At 32.6% G+C, this 17,643-nt stretch overlaps 1 protein-coding gene and 1 long non-coding RNA gene across 2 annotated transcripts; both read right to left on the bottom strand.

The window, feature by feature from the left end:
• Positions 1–2,080: 2,080 nt before the first annotated feature.
• Positions 2,081–16,205, bottom strand: LOC132743126 (uncharacterized). Its single transcript, XM_060731648.1, is given in 8 exon segments — positions 2,081–3,772; positions 3,775–4,666; positions 5,430–5,489; positions 5,769–5,941; positions 6,271–6,416; positions 7,255–7,452; positions 8,374–8,487; positions 15,891–16,205. Coding segments are annotated over 8 exon segments (2,718 nt in total). The 5' UTR covers positions 16,088–16,205; the 3' UTR covers positions 2,081–2,834.
• LOC132743114 (uncharacterized) lies at positions 13,888–14,816 on the bottom strand. The gene is made up of 2 exons (XR_009627527.1): positions 14,725–14,816; positions 13,888–14,579 (listed from the first exon to the last, which is right to left on the bottom strand). It is a non-coding gene; the product is annotated as an uncharacterized LOC132743114 (long non-coding RNA).
• Positions 16,206–17,643: the final 1,438 nt, after the last annotated feature.

Consider the following 17,643-nt stretch of genomic DNA (forward strand, 5'->3'; position numbering starts at 1 on the left):
ATTATATGAAAACCAACAGCCACGAGGTTTATTAAAATGATCTATTGACCACTGCAGCTTGCAAGCATGTTTTTGATGATCCGACATTGTGTTTGAACATACTTGAGAATTATCATCCATTGGGCATTCCCAGAGAATGGTTTAAAAAAAACCGAACAGTTCAATTTTGTTGAAAATAGACGGTGATGGTTTTAGTTTTTCCACTTAGTTGCCATAGAAATCAGAATTAAGAATTGAATACAATTCCCTGAACAACTCTGAAAGAGGGACTCCAAAAAGTTTTGACAACAGTAATCCAATGGTTTAGGAGACATAAGCATGCTATGCATCTGGTAGATGAGCCAAAATATGGGAAACATTAGCTAGTATAAAAGCTCTTCTATAGGACCCTGCATTCTGATGAGTTTAAAAAACTTGTAGCAGTTAAAACAGATTTTGATTTTTTTCTTTGTTTTACAGGCACCAACACAATTTAGGTCATATGCCGCTGAAACAGGAATGATTTTGGTTAACTTCGGATGTTACAAACTTGAAGCAACACCATGAGTCAGAACAACCTCACCTGCTGGAGTTAAGAGATACATGGATTAGATTACAGTAATTACAGAACCTATTTAGTTGCCTCTTATGATCACGTAGGGATAAACGGTGGTTGCAATTCTGTTGCTGCAACCCTTCAGTCACAAGGGGAGGTCAGATTTTAATAAAGATATGTCTAAATAGAGAACCATATTCATATTAGCTTTCATACAGTAAATGTCATTAAAATATCATTTATACATACATCATTATATAAACATGTACACTGCCCTCCAAAAATTCCTTCACACACCCTTTTTTCACTGTTTTTCCTAAGTATTTTTATTTGGAAATCAGTACAGATGCTTCAGTGGTTAAAATTATAATAATTTACATATTATCTCCCTTTTTAAGAATAATTTAACTTCTATAGTTAGTAAAACAGTAAAATGGGTCAGAATATTAAGTATTTTCTTAGGGTGGTCAAAATCATTGCAAAGAGTATGTCTTCTATAAAACATTCATCAAGTTTGACACTTTTTCATAATCTTAATGAAATAACATTTTATTATTTGGATATAAGAGAACGTTAAATCAAGTCTTCAACATTGTCATCATGGTAGCTTTAACTCAGGAACAACGGGTTACCATCAATGTTTTACGGGATCAAGCCGTCAATATCAAAGACATTGCAGACCAAATTCGGTGCTCGAGGTAAGTTATTTTTTTCTCTCACTCCATTTTATTGTCTCTCTTCAAAGTATTTTTTTGCTGTGAAATGTTCGGAATGAGATTTGTTTGAATGTTTGTCTTGGTCTTACTTAGATTTCTTTTATTTTCTTGCAGGCATTCTGTGTATGCTGCTCTGACAAGGTGCAACAACCAAGGTAGCCATGTTGATCTTCCCAGATCTGGTAGACCCTGATTGTCCAACGCTAATGAAGACCGCCGTCTTATTCGAGAGTCACTGCAGAACAGGAGGCTGACGGTTCCGGATCTTACAGTATCATGGAACCATGCTGGTGTAGCTTCCTCTACTTCAACTGTCCGTAGGCGACTGAAGGATGTTGGTTTGACTGGACATGTTGCCCAGAAAAAGCCTATGCTGACCCAGAGGCACAGAAATCTGAGATTAACAATCGCCAGAGAGCATTCGACGTGGACACGGGTTGATTGGTCGGCAGTTTTGTGGACTGATGAGTCAAGGTTCACAATGTTTCAGAGTGATTGACCAACCTTCGTCAGGAGGCGGCATGGTGTGCAGCTTCGAGATGATTGTGTGGTGCCAACTTTTAAATTTGGTGGAGGGGAGATCATGATGTGGGCGCCATGTCGTATCGCGGGACTGCATTCCTCACGAGAGTTACTGGTAACTTAAATGCCGTTGGATACATTGATATTCTTGGCAATAGTGCTGTGCCATCGGCCCACTACTTGGGCTATGGAGGTAAAACTTTGTTTTAAATAAGTAAAGCCAAAAATCTTAAAAAATGTTGTCTGTGAAGGGACTTTTGGAGGGCAGTGTATATGATTAAAACATCTTGTGTTTCATTACAACAATAACTGTACCATACCAAATCTAACATTATATATTTACTTCATCACACTACATCTATAAAGATATCGCATTTATTTTTTCAAAAATTCTAAAGTTATAAAATATTCTAATATATTCTTAAGAACAATGATAATAGAGTAACTTAATTACTTTAATAAAATTGTCAATCTTTGATAATGAAAAAACAACATTATTTGTTTCAAATAACTTTCTAGTTTCATAGCATTTCAAAATTTTCATCCCCTTTGTAATTTGCCATACCTTTTTGATCATCATGTCGTTTTTTAATGTTTTTAATGAGCTTTATGGACTCTTTTGGGCCTTGACTTTTTTCGGAAAACTTGAAATGGTATCTTTTCAGCTTTACTGGTGGAGGAACGCTTCTGGTACCACTTAGTATGAACAGGCACCTGGGTAGAACCACCAACCTTTCATAAGATAGCTTGATATAGTTTACCCTTATTATAAACTAAATGACATTAGCTTATTTCTATAGACACCACCCCTACAAATTGTAATGTTTTTTTCAAATCCTACATATGTGTGATATTCAGTTGAACATTATCTTCAATGTAAAAAGATTTCTATATAGCCTAAGTTTAATATACAATTTACAGAATGCCCACAGTTAATACAACACTTGTACAAAATTTTTTGTAGTGTATGTCCTGAAAGCATATCTTCCTACCTTCAGTTCTCCTTACTTCATTCATAACAGAAATACTATTAATTAAAAAAGGACAACATTTAACATTTTTCACAGAACTGGCTGATGGAAGGCTATCTTTCCATCTAAACACCCTGACACAATTAAATTATGTACCGGTGAAAATTTGGTAGCCACTACACAGTTCACATGAGCCAGAGAACAGGTCACTTCATATAACTTCACAGGACTTGATGGAATACAGTCACATAACTCATTGCAAAGGGAATCGAAGGCAAAAATCCTTAACCCAAAACCAAAAGGGGAGCTTATCAGCCTCCCATCATGACTGAATCCAACCTCTTTGATAAAGCCCCGCCCAACATTGCATTCTTCTGTATACCCCAACAGTTTTTTCCTGTTCCAATGAATGTTTTTTTGTAATTGATTATTCTCAACCTCAGAATAACTGTCAAGGTAACTAAGATTAAGAATTCGTCTCCTGCGATTCCCTGTATTGGATTCAAGAACAAACATGAACGAGTTATTTCTAGAATGAGAATCAAGTGAATTGGCAATTTGTGGACTAGAATTTTGCGCGTTTGTGTTCACAGAACTGGAATAGCCAGATGAACTTGTATTCGAGCTACGAGAATTGCTGCTATTTGCTCTTATGCTTCTAGAGCTGCCAGCGCGTCTAATTCGCGGAAGACCTGAGTTTCTGAATAAACGATCCGATTCAACATTAGCTGTGGCTCCACCACTATCTTGAATAGTAAGGTTTATTTCTCCACCAGTTTCTTCATTGGTATATGCAATGTCAAAGCTGGATCCAACTGCTCCAGCCTCATCATCAGAGTCATTACTGAACTCGTATCTATCTTCCTCTATTAGATCATGGTCACTTTCGTTTTCTAAGTCTGAATAATCATCTATAGTGTGATCAATGAGCGAGCCTGGTAAATTATGATCATAATCGCTGTCACTATCGCTTTCTGGTCCAACAGAATGATCATTATTTGTTACTGATTGCACTGACAAGACCTCTTTCCTACAGTTGCGGACTCTCCAATGACATTTGTACTAGTGTCTTCGTCTTGCGTTTGGTCAGTTGCTGTTTCTGTTCTAGTTCTTTCATTAGGTGAAACATCTCTCCCTGAAGTTGCTCCAGATGCAGAGTTTCCTTGCTGTTCAGATCTATTATCACCTATTGATCGAGTTGTGTTACCCGAACTGAGATTCACATGCGGAAGATCTGCATTATTGTTAGGAATAATTCTTTCAATCCTAACTCCTGATTCTTCATCATCTGATGCCAAATCATCCTGGTTAAATTCAATGGTCCTACCACTAGAGGTATGTACAGAAATAGAAAAAGAAAAGCTCCCGTCTTCTTGCCTGGCCCCACGACGTATTTGTATCAATGAATTATGTATTGGCCCTGAAACCTGAGGAGATGTGGCAGCACGTCTTTCTGGGGGACTTGCATTAGTTTCATTCTGAGAGCCTCTTGTGATTTCAACAGGGGCTGGTGTAAATATTCCATCATTTGAATCTGGTGAAATTGAATCTCTACTGGCAGGTCGGTCAATGGAACTGTTTGTATCTGCTGATCCTCGACTTCCTTGGTTACCTGGTAGTTGACGTGCCTGAGAACTCCTTAACGCTTGGTTACTTGAGTTTCCAGCTAGTTCACGAGTGGATGAATTTCCACTAATGTTATTTGATGACGACTGATTCATGGCATTTTCTGATGGATTTTCACTGGATGAAGAATTTCGTGTCCGTGATTGATTTGATGGGGCTAACGATGAGTAGGCAGGAGTGTTTGTAGAAGTACAATAAGCTGACGATGTATGAGGAGTAACACGTTCCATCTCCCACGGACGTTTTGCCGCTTTTTTCTCAGGATAGTCATCTAGTAGTTCATGCACACATGTCCACTGAAACAGCAGAAATGACATTTGTATTGGAACATCAATATTACAATTAACATGAGCATCCCATTGGAAATGTCAGTTTAAAATTAGAAAAGGCTTAAATCAAATTCCCTAATTTGGTATCAGTTACAATTTATTGGAAGAAAAACTGAACTGAGGTAAAACCAGGTGTCAGACTGGTCTTAAAAACTACAAGGCATACAGATTTTAAGTTTTAACATGATAAACACACAAAATAAAAAGTTCAGAATCTGATAAAATCGATGTTAAGTTAATGTATGTAGATTGTAATTATCTTCCTAGTATGAGTCTGGAACAACGCTAAAATAAATTAAAAATTTTGCCCACTTATTGGTTCATAATCTTGCAAACAATAAAAAAATCAAGATTTCAAGTGTATAAATATGGAATATGATGTTGTTGTAGCTTTTTGATGCTTTGCTTTTTGCTTCCAGCATCGTTTGAAAAATTGATATCTTGTGAGAGCAAAGGTCGTGCAAGATATCAATTTTCACATGCTGCGAGTGGCAAAATGCATTGCCTCAGAAAGCTAGTACAACATAACTTTCATTTTACTTTATATCTTTTATTTCTAAAACAAAAAGAGAATTAATTTACTGAACTTCTTTTAGTTATTTTTCAACAAAAATACAGCTGTAAAAAATAATGTGATTTTGCTGGGCTTGCTAGTACACTAGTAGTACAACAGTTTTTTGCTGACATTCAGAAAATTAAACTACAGTGTGAATCTTAAATCACGCCTCACCTCTGTATTTTCACTAGAGTCTGTATTTCTGGACAGCATGCACCAGCCTTGTGGATGAACCTGAAATAAAAAGAAACAAAAATTCATACTAAAAGAAAATCGTAGATAAAAACATTTTTCCTCAGTGTGGAATAATCAATGTTCACAGAATGTTCACAGAAGTTTATCCGTGCATTTTTCAAGATTTGTCTACCACTTTACTTGTATTAAACAAATAGTCAAGCTGCAAAATTTTTACTGACTGCTGTCTAATGCTAACTAAATACAGCAAAAAACAAAACAAATATGGCCGACTTGATACAAGCTATAGATGTATTGAATACAACTAGATTTCCTCACCTGTAAAGATGATATGATATTGGCATCATTTCCTGTTGGCCAGTCAGCTATAAACTGTACCCTGTTCCTCTCTTGTTCAAACACGTGATTGTACATGAGACCAATTCTCAACGGTGTCTGGCTTCGCTGCATTAACCGATACATGTTTGGCTTGAACCCCTTTAGGTCTTCACCTGAATATTGATAAAAAATATTGTATAACATATTTATAATTTATACAATATTATTGTTTAATATCATAATGTGATATTATACAGTTCAAAATGTCAATTTTCATTTGACAAAGAAATATTAATATATATATATATCTACATACTGGTACATAGGGTATCACAGTCATAACTCCACACAAATAGTATAAAACACAGTTTGAAACAAATCAAAACAAATTTTCACAAAATATAACATTGAAATGTTAAAATGAACCTGTTTTTATCCTCTGAAAAGACAGGTTAGAATGACCATCTCTTTACTTTATACAAGAGATAACTATAAATCTTACCCAATGTAGAGAGATCAAGGTTATGTACAACTATTATGTAGCCCTCATGTGTGGATATGATGAGTTTAGAGAAATCGGGAGACAATTTTGACCTCATTAGACCACTGGTGTAAAACACTTTGTTTGATGACTCCTCAGTACTGTACCTGAAAACAAAATTTAAATTGCAGCATATGCATGTTTATATACATTATGCATGATTTATATAAACATATTTGCAACATTAATTGAAGTAAATAAATGAACCTGATAACAGATGGATTAAAAAAACTTCAAAATTTCAAATCAAACTGCAGACTAGTGCACAGGTGCAAGTCACATAATCAAATATTTTACATAATCGGCCTATATATGTACATTGTATATTAAGATTACAGTATATAGCCCATATAGAGCATAAAAAAGATTGTTTCAAGCACCTGTTGACTAGTGGTTAAGAGCCTGTCTCTCAACATATGGATCAAGGGTTTCATTTGACACCAGTACAAGTTAATTACAGGAAGGGGATATATGACTGTTTCAAATAAAGCTTGAAGCTTCCATCATTATTAAGCTATAATGGAAGTGTTTTTTTCTTAACTTAACACAATCAATTCAGATTCCTTAAGCAAATTTAAATATGTTTTTATTGCATGACAAAGCTTGTTTTCAATGTACATATGTAATACAACATAAAAACCATAACATATTACTTTATAGAAGATTAGTGTATAACCTTATGATGCCATTTACCCTAAATGTCAAAATCTACCTGTGACATTTTAAACATGGTGAGTTGCAACTACTTGTGACATTTTAAATATGGCAAGTTGCAAAGTGTTTTTGCCACTTTTCAACACTTTTGGCTTTATATTATGATTTGAATAAATTGTCATTTTTACATATGACAACTTTTACTTAAACTAAATATGGAAGCAGGACAAGTCCATTTAAGAAGTTCAACAGGTTAAAGAAGAATTTCATGAATAATGATTATAATCTCACCTGTTAATATTCCATGTATAAATACAGCCATCAAACCCAGATGTCAATAATATACCCTGCTTAGAATCGTATTCTATGTTCTTGACCCAGTTTGAGTGACCACGAAATGTTTGAACATTATGTTTTAGGTAGCGGGTGTCCCATAATGCAACTGTCGTGTCATCTGAACATGTTGCAAATAAACGATCATCTAAAAATCTGCAAATAAAATTAATAAATTTATTGCAATTAAAACCTGCAAATTAAAGTAATTAATTTGTTGCAAATAAACGATCATCTAAAAATCTGCAAATGAAATTAACAAATTATCTGTCCATAAATCTAAACTTTATCTGACATATTTTGCAGTCTGCAACCAAATGTGAGCTAAAATTTACAAAAAATTGAAGTAAAAATTTTGCTCTTAAAGCAAGCTCTTATTTGACTGGTATAGTTAAAACAATTGTGCAGCCTTCAACCTGACACATGTCAAAATTAACCATGAAATGAACTCACCAATTCAAAAATATTGCATTCTTAATAAAATCCTTACAAAAGCTGTGTATATGTATTAAGTTACAACATTTACATCAAAATTTTAAGATATAGTATTGTAATATACATATGATATAATACTGTCAAGAGTCCAATACAAAACTATTATGAGATACAAGATATTAAATAAGTGTAAGTTTAATACTGAATTTATTGAACTAGTTGATATATTATGTGAGCCTCTGGCAAGCATTATATTATTTTATTTAATGACTTCAATAAATTCAGTATTGAACTCTCTTTATTACATATCCAAAATAAAATTGTTTAAAGTGAAAAAGAATAAGTTTTCAATGACGTGCCTAGTGTTACGCTAACATTTAGCGCGTCTTTAGACTATGTTTGTATAATGCAAATGATGTCACATCAAAATATATGCAGGGCCGTGCAATACTGTTTTTACAGAGTCGCAAAATCGGTTTTGGTATGTGATAAAACCCGATAACCTTCAAATAATGATACAACAATGCTGTGCTGCTGCAATCAAGGTCTCATAGAATGACGAAATAACACATAACTTCATATTATAGAAAAAGATTCAACTTTTAAAGTGTAGTTATCATTATGACTATTGCAATTACTTACTTTACGCAGTTCACACAGTCTGTATGGGCATTTAATTTGGTGGCCACCTTCTTACCATTGAATGGATCAAACAATAGTACACTTTTCCTTTCACAGGCAGCTCCAAGTATTGATCTGAAAAAATAATACAAATATTCAGATCAGATCTAGTACTGTTTTGTGCCGTGTTTTAACATATATGATATTATACATCAAAATCCGTTGAATATACGCTATACAGTAAGCAGGTCTACAGTCATCACAGGGCAAGTTCATTACCAAGTTTTTTCCAATAAGCGCACATGCTATATATCACAACATATTCTTAAGCTGTTAAGTGATAAGCACCCATTCTGACATCAAAGCGTTCTCTAACAAAATTTCCTTACTTGATGTTTGCTTGTTATTTTGTAAGGGCAAGTACAGCTACTGCTTCCAACTGGCAAAAAAGAATACAGGACAATGTACATTTCTGACTAAATTTATGCATTTGTTCTTTGCTTCTTAATAAGCCTAAAGGCTTGATGTTAGTACCCCCTCTAGAGCCCCTTTTTCACAAATTTCACAAAAAGCATCCAGTGTTCTAGTTTAAGTTTGGGCGATGAACTTGAATGAAGGTAAATAAGTTTTTCAGACTTAATGTTATAAGCAAACAGTCACATTATATGATTGCATCATAACAGATAAAGTTTTCACAAACAGTTCACTAAGGTGACTGTACATCAAATGATGCTTACAAATAAATGGTTTTATCTCTGAGCTAATAAAATAAACAAAGATATAATTTGACCTGAAAAGGGTGACAAATTTTAATCTTTCTACTCTAGTATTTATGAAAACAAGATCAATGTCCTTAATCAGGGTCATCTACAAATATTTTGTATGGTGACCCTATGACTGTGTGCTTTTGGCAAATCTCTTAAATAATTCATAAACAAAAGGAAATAAAAACACTTTTCTCCACCCAGAAAGTCTTTAATACAAACTTTTAATGCCATTGTCTATTATTCCATAGACCATAATTACTTTACAAAGGCTTTTAATGTCCACAATATAAAAGCAACTTTTAGAGTGTTTATTAATTAAGATAGTACAGATTTATTTTCATTGTGAACAAGTAGTTCAAATTTGTTTTTATTGTTTGTTTGTTGTTGTTGTTTTTTTGTTACACATATTATTTTTTGTTTTTTAAAAGATTTCGCATACTTGGAGTTTGACTAGCCTATTTTATTCATAATTATGTGTTTATTTAAATTGTTTCTCCCGGAAATTAAATGTATGTGTATTAATTACAACTCTGCAACTATAAGAAGTTATAAGAAGTTCTAAAACTTGTAAAATCATTTCCATTTCATGTTTGTATTCATTTAATGAATGGGCCTCAATTACTAATAAATAACTGTTTTTGACAGTGATCCTCATGCCTTTTGCATTCACAGGTTATAGACGTGAGATCAAGCCCTACCCCTAGAAAACCACCCCCAGGACTATATACTTTATAGGATCAGTGATATATTGTTACAATTGTTTGATTTTGTTTTGACATGTACATGTGTATTTTGAATTGGTTGAAGTATATATGGGTAGTATAGAGGGTCCTGGGAGGAGGTACCCTGGGGATAGGGCTTGGTCCCATGTCGATAACCTGTGTTTGCATTAACAATGAAAAAAGTTACATGGAATCACTTGATTTTTGTTCGTCTCAAACAACAAATAGTGAACATTTCTTTATGAAATCCAATGCTTACCAATTTTGTTAAAATGACTTTTCCGATAATGACACAGAGTGTTTGGATATTTTAAAACTTATGTCAAGGCCATGATCAACATAGACCCAAATGATACAAATCACTTGACTGAATTCATTATAGAAGCTTCTTATTTATCTCAGAACATTTATATGATTGATTCAAAGCTCACAAAATGAGTAGCAAAAAGTAAACCTTTAATGATTAATACGACATTTAAAATATTATTTTGACATTATTTTTACATGATTAATGACATTTGGTCATTTATTCATACTTAAAATATCAAGTATGATGCTCAAATTATCCAGTTCATTAAATCCAATTATACAAAGAATAAGTACAATTTAGATATACATGTATATTAACTCTAATTCATTTAGCACTGCTGATTGTAAGTTACATACATACATGTACATCATATACATGCATACATCATCATATTGAAAATCAATTTTATAATTGTTTTCTTGGAATCACTATAAACATCCAAAATGCAATATACTATTTGCAGTTATAATTATAATTATAAAGTTCTTGTCTAGACAAAAAATTGAATATGAAAAATTACTTAGTGCAAGAACTAGTATGCAAAAAAAAGTAGGAAGGGCAATAATTCAAAGACTTATGCAAATAGAATTTTGGTGTTTGGACAATGTTTTGTTTCTTCATGAAATCTATCAATAATTTTATATGAAAGTTCAATCTTCTTCTGTTTTTCTATAGATAATTTTTTCTTCTTACATTTTTTTTTCATGAAGCTTTCCTTGTTTTGAGCAAAATTTCAAGAACAAATTTAAAGAGCGGACTGCTTATTTTCCCCCTTTTCTCTAACCTATGCCATTTTTGTTTTTTAAACAAGATATGTCAGAGGTGAGAGTGATGAAGTAAAGGAAGACAAAACTAAGGAAATAATATCAATTAAGACATAAATATATTTATGTATCAGTATCAAGAAAGCACCTAAATTGCACCATGTAATATGCATGTGACCCATGTAACAATAAAAGTTAAACAGACATTTCTATGCTCTAAAGGAAAAGACAACAATTTGAAATCAGAAGTCAATCTCTTCATGGATGCTTATACCAGGATGAGTAGCACAGCTTTCCATATACTTCATATAGTCAAGCTAAAAATGGTCTAATTTTAAAGAATTTCAAGTCCCTTTATTCAAACTGAAAAACTGAAACAAAAATTATTCATGGAATTGCATATTATTATGTATTGTGAAACACACAAAAAAAACAACAACAACATACATGTACTCATATAGTAAAAAAACAAAAACAAAACCACAAAAAAACTATTTTGGAGACATATGTTTAAGTTATCTACCCTTGAAATGACCTCATATAAGTAAATAATTATCATTCAAGGGCAGATAACTCAAAAGTCAGATCATGAAAAATTGACACCCAACTTTTTTTGCTTAAAATATTTCTGTCATCATATTCTAACAACATACCAAATCTAAAGTAAAAGACATTCTTTTGAACAGTTTTAATTCTGTATATAGGTCTATAGGAAATCTACCATGAATGTCCTTAATTTGTCTTAAAACCCACTGTATTCAATATCTGTACATCATCTTATTCTTAATCATCTTATTCTTAACAATCATACCAGCCTTAATTATTAAACTATTCAGTAAGACAGTATAAGAATAAAGTGACACTCACAGTGGAGCATCATAATGTTTGTTACGAATAATTTTGGGGAGGGTGAAGTGTTTTGAGGGTTGAAGTGTTTTGTGGGATAAAGTGTCTTTAAATTTGAGGAGTGCAGTGTCTAGAGATGAAGTGTAGACAGACGTTTCACTATTGAGACAGTTCACACCAAGACGGTTCACACCAAGACATTTCACTCCCTTTTTATACCAAAATTATTTTGATACCTATGATACACTAAAATAGACCTAAAATATTGAATTTAATTGAACTAAAATCGACCTTAAATTTAATTAAAAATAAATTTAAAAGGGGATTTCACTTTTTTGTCAATGACTTAAAACTCAGTACTTTAAGTTCTATCATTTCAGCTATCTTATCTTCTTTATAGTTGTTTTGAATTAAGGTGTTTTTGTATTTGTTGATCCATATGTGCAATTATCACATTATTTCACTTAAAAAAATATTTTTGATTAAAATAACACTTAAATATAACTAACTATTAGATCTTTTGTAAACATGAACTCAATAGGCAATTTTAATTTAAAGCATAACAATATTGTGACAACAATTAACTTTGAGTAACTTTGTTTTTGTGTGTGTTAATTATAACACGGATTTATATTACAGGGATCGGACACTCCCAGTTAACCCTATATAAATGCTTAAATATCTTGTCGTGCATCCGATAAAGGTACATCGATCGCTAAGCGTAAATGCCCGTTCGCAACGGATACCTACTTTACAAAATACCATATAGCTTTTCCATTTATTATACGATTTTGGAAATTTAAAGTTTATTTTGAAGAAAAATACTTGTTTAATTCAAATATCTAATTTATTTTTTAAAGGTACAGTTTATCTGTCCGCAACGACGATTAAAAAATTAACTTGAAAAAATATCCGCGGTAAATTTTCATTTTTTATATAAAAAGCAGGTATTTGAAATTTATTATTATGGTAACATAATAAATTCAATTTCAAAATAAAAAATAAGCCGATGTAAGTTATTCACAGATGATCAAAGATGCAATATTTAAGATTTATTGGGTTATGTAGTCAAATTTATTAACGCACAATTGTTTGAGGGGAAATGTATTGCGGGCTTTACAATTCGCTCAACACGTGAAGAAAATTTATTCATTTTTTAGTACAAAATATTGCCAAGATTTTTATATTGCCATATTCATGGAAAATTTAAATTTCCTTCATCATTTATATCATTATTATTTTTTTGTAAATCTGTTTTCAAAAGTCGGTGCAGTGAAGTAGATAATCATCGTAACAGTTTTAAAAGTACTCTCGTGTGGCTGTCTCGATTCCGGCCTCGTATATTTTAAATATTCTTTTTGAATGCCTGTAGAAAGATATATTTTTGATATATTTTAAAATAACGCTAGAAAAACAATAAAAATCTTAACAGTTTGAGTCAGTATTATGCGAAATAAAAGTAACTTTTGATTATTTTTTACACAGCGCTTAAATTTCTTTGAAGTTTAATTACTTTTGAAGGCGGTTAATTACCAGGTAACAAGTGATAATTGAAAAACTTTATTTTCAAACTTTCATTACCAGGTTACATGTGATAATTGCAACACTCAATCTTCAAAAACAAATAGAATTTGAATGTATATTATGTATTTGCGCGGTCTTTAACTACAGTCCATGGTATGTGTGATAAGAAAATGATTCTGAAGAGGATATATATAAATACAATGTAAAATGTAAACCTATTTTCTTTATTAACATTTATAAATGAAATAGAAAATATACAACTAAATTTGTATAGCCCTTTCTTTGAAAACTAATGAAAATAAACATATGACAAATAAATCATTTGACGTGAATTGTGAAGGATAAATATGAAAAAAAGCTGTTTCAAAAATATTATAAAACAGCTGTTCCGTATGCAAATAAAAGTTTCTTCCTTGCCAATCTAATGAATTCATCTATATATGAACGCTTGTCTAGAATGATCTGAAAATATATTTAATACACTAATTAGTAGAATATTTACTATATTTATACTAATATACAGGTAATCAAATAAAACAAGAGCACCGCTAGGCGGAGCATTATATGCCCGAAAGTGTTGTTTTTTTTTTTAGTAAAGATGAAGCATTTGTAAGACATGGGACTAAAATAAAGTATTACCTCCTTCAAATAACAATCCTCCTTTGAAGTTTCAATATTGTGGTCCAAATGGAACTTTAAGTTATGCCCCAGAAACTGTTTTCAATTCTAAGGTAAAAGTGACCTTGACCTTTGACCTTGTGACCCCAAAATCATTAGCGGTCTTTTACCCAATATGGACAATCATACTATGAAGTTTAAACACAGTAGGCCAAATGATACTTAAGTTATGTTCCGACAACTGTTTTCAGTTTTTAGGTAATATTGACCTTGTGACCCCAAAATCAATAGGAGTCTTCTACCTAATATGGACAATCATCCTATGAAGTTTAAATATTGTGGGCCAAATTGAACTTAAGTAATGCTAATGAAACTGTTTTCAATTTCTAAGTAATAGTAACCTTTGATCTTGTGACCCCAAAATCAATAATGGTCTTCTACCCAATATGGACAATCATCCTATGAAGTTTGAACACTGTTGGCCAAATGGAACCTAAGTTATGCTCCGGAAACTGTTTTCAGTTTAAGGTCATAGTGACCTTGACCTTTGACCCCAAAATCAATTGGGGTCTTATACCCAATATGGACCATCATCCTATGAAATTTGAACACTGTGGGCCAAATGGAACTTAAGTTATGCTCCGGAAACTGTTTTCAGTTTTAAGGTCATAGTGACCTTGACCTTTGACCTGTGACCCCAAAATCTATAGGGGTCTTCTACCAAATATGGACAATCATCCTATGAAAGTTTGAACACTGTAGGACAAATGGAACTTAAGTTATGCTCCGGAAACTGTTTTCAGTTTTAATGTCATAGTGACCTTGACCTTTGACCCCAAAATCAATAGGGGTCTTCTACCCAATATGGACAATCATCCTATGAAGTTTGAACACTGTGGGCCAAATGGAACTTAAGTTATGCTCCGGAAACTGTTTTCAGTTTTAAGGTCATAGTGACCTTGACCTTTGACCTGTGACCCCAAAATCTATAGGGGTCTTCTACCAAATATGGACAATCATCCTATGAAGTTTGAACACTGTAGGACAAATGGAACTTAAGTTATGCTCCGGAAACTGTTTTCAGTTTTAATGTCATAGTGACCTTGACCTTTGACCCCAAAATCAATAGGGGTCTTCTACCCAATATGGACAATCATCCTATGAAGTTTGAACACTGTGGGCCAAATGGAACTTAAGTTATGCTCCGGAAAACTGTTTTCAGTTTTAAGGTCATAGTGACCTTGACCTTTGACCTTGTGACCCCAAAATCAATAGGGGTCTTTTACCCAATATGGACAATCATCCTATGAAGTTTGAACACTGTAAGCCAAATGGAACTTAAGTTATGCTCCGGAAACTGTTTTCAGTTTTAAGGTCATAGTGACCTTGACCTTTGACCTTATGACCCCAAAATCAATAGGGGTCTTCTACCCAATATGGACAATCATCCTATGAAGTTTGAATATTGTAGGCCAAATGGAACTTAAGTTATGCTCCGGAAACCAAATTGCTAACGTTTTCAGTTTTAAGGTCATAGTGACCTTGACCTTTGACCTTATGACCCCAAAATCAATAGGGGTCTTCTACCCAATATGGACAATCTTCCTATGAAGTTTGAATATTGTGGGCCAAATGGAACTTAAGTTATGCTCCGGAAACCAAATTGCTAACAGACGGACGGACGGACGGACGGACGGACAGACAAAGCTGCAATAACACCACATACTCTTGTGAAAATCTATCATATTTCGCAATCCGCGCGTTCCGCCATCTCTCATTCTGTCCACCTTTATCCTATGTGCGATTCCGCGCATACGCGCGACGCGACTTTAAGCTAAAGGGAAGTGTCCGATCCTTGTAATATAAATCCGTGATTATAACCATGATAACAGTAAACTTAGTATTTTCTTCCAAAACAGAAACAATTTTGGCAATGTGTATTTGAATTAAAGTGAAGCTTACGTTAAAGAAATCATTATCTATTTACCCATCTTTTGAAAAGTCGAAGTTGAAAATTCCACCGTGATCAGTATCACTGATTGTTTTCCTGGGATCCCAGGTGTGATGGGCTTTGATGTTTGAAGATAAACTTAGATTTGATCTCGCTATGTCACCTGCTCGTAATTTGCAGCCGGTCTCTCTGTCTCTCCTGGTAATGAACGTATTCCTCGTGCACGCTGACATGATTTTTAATGCAACGAGACCTCTACGATGTTAATAAAAACATTTTTCTTGTACCTAAAATATTGTTTTGTTTTGACGGACAAGTGCTCGATTACCTCCTTATTAAAGAGTAGAATTTATAAAGGGGGATAATACTATTTTGATACGGCCTACGTCTGAAAGCAGTTATGGCTGGTTTAAACCGGCTACATCGCAAAGATAAAATTATTTGTTTTCCTTGATTAGACAATTAACACAAATTTGAGACAACGTAATTTATCAGTATGCTATTAAAATGTTAATGACTGATTTGAATATTTCGGTCAGTTAAACTTTTAAATAATGCGTACAAGGCCCAAAGCAAGGACTGTATACTGTGCAAGTTTGCTTCTTTAAAAATAAGCATGCGAGAGGTATTTTTGCAGCTGTGGTTCAAGATTTGTTTAATTCGAAAATATTTTGGGATATTTTGCATAAATTGACACAATTGGTTATAAATTACAATTATTTAACAAAATAGAATTAATTATATATATTGAATATAGTGTCATACTTAAAGTTTTATTTTACACTTCATTTTTTAATGTTTTGAAAGATTATATGCCGGAGAAATGGACTTCTTTCTTGGTGCATTAATAAATGAAATATATATTAAAAGTAGTATTAAAATAAAAGTTTTTTGAAAAATTTAATAATGCCTGCTGCACAGTAAATGGGCCAATTTTGTTAGCATTTGTGGACTGTGTGGGTAGGGGACGGATGTTACAAAGATGTACTTAAAGTCTGAATATTTAACAGTTTATAATAAAAATTGTATTATTTCTCTTAATTTTATTAAAACATTATGTATTCTGATAAATTTCACCAAAAAAATCCGGAAAATTTATCTCAGATATAAAAATATTTGCTGTCAAATTTTCAGTATTTTTCCCACAAAAAATTAATGAAATTTTCAAACATGTTAGAAACAAAGAGAGAAAACACAAGGATAGGTACACCAAATCATACTTAAATCAAAAATGCATACACATTTCTTTTAAAACAGTAGAAATTATAGGACTTTCTTATGTATATTTCTTGTTAGATAATCCAGAAAAGAATTGTATCAGGGGGGCGAATGTTTCATTTTTTCGGGGGACAAATGTTACACTAGATGTTAAAAGCTCAAAGTTCTTACTCTTTTGGTTTTATTTTAAAGTCATAAAATTTCTAAGAGTAATATGCTTTGTAAAGTACAATAAATGTAAAATAATGGGACAAATTATGAGAAAAAAAATGTATAAATATGTCCGACAATAACAGAGTTTCTTACTTTTTGTTTTTCACAATGAAAAGTTGCATTCACCATTGACTTAGACTTCTTCTGGTTATCTTACATTTGAATGAACATTTGGAATAAAGTAAGAACATTGCTAATGAAATAAAAGAATCCTATTTGTTCCCAGAAAATGCATTTACACTGTGTTAAAGAAAAAAATGTCATACCAACGCTACCTTTCTTTACATGATTTTTTTACAAAAAAACTATAGTTATAATTATACTGGTAATAAGATTTATCTTTGTAAAAAAATATCAT

The sequence above is a fragment of the Ruditapes philippinarum genome, unplaced genomic scaffold (assembly GCF_026571515.1).
Source record: "Ruditapes philippinarum isolate M1 unplaced genomic scaffold, ASM2657151v2 ctg5514_1_1_1_1, whole genome shotgun sequence".
Lineage (NCBI taxonomy): Eukaryota > Metazoa > Mollusca > Bivalvia > Venerida > Veneridae > Ruditapes > Ruditapes philippinarum.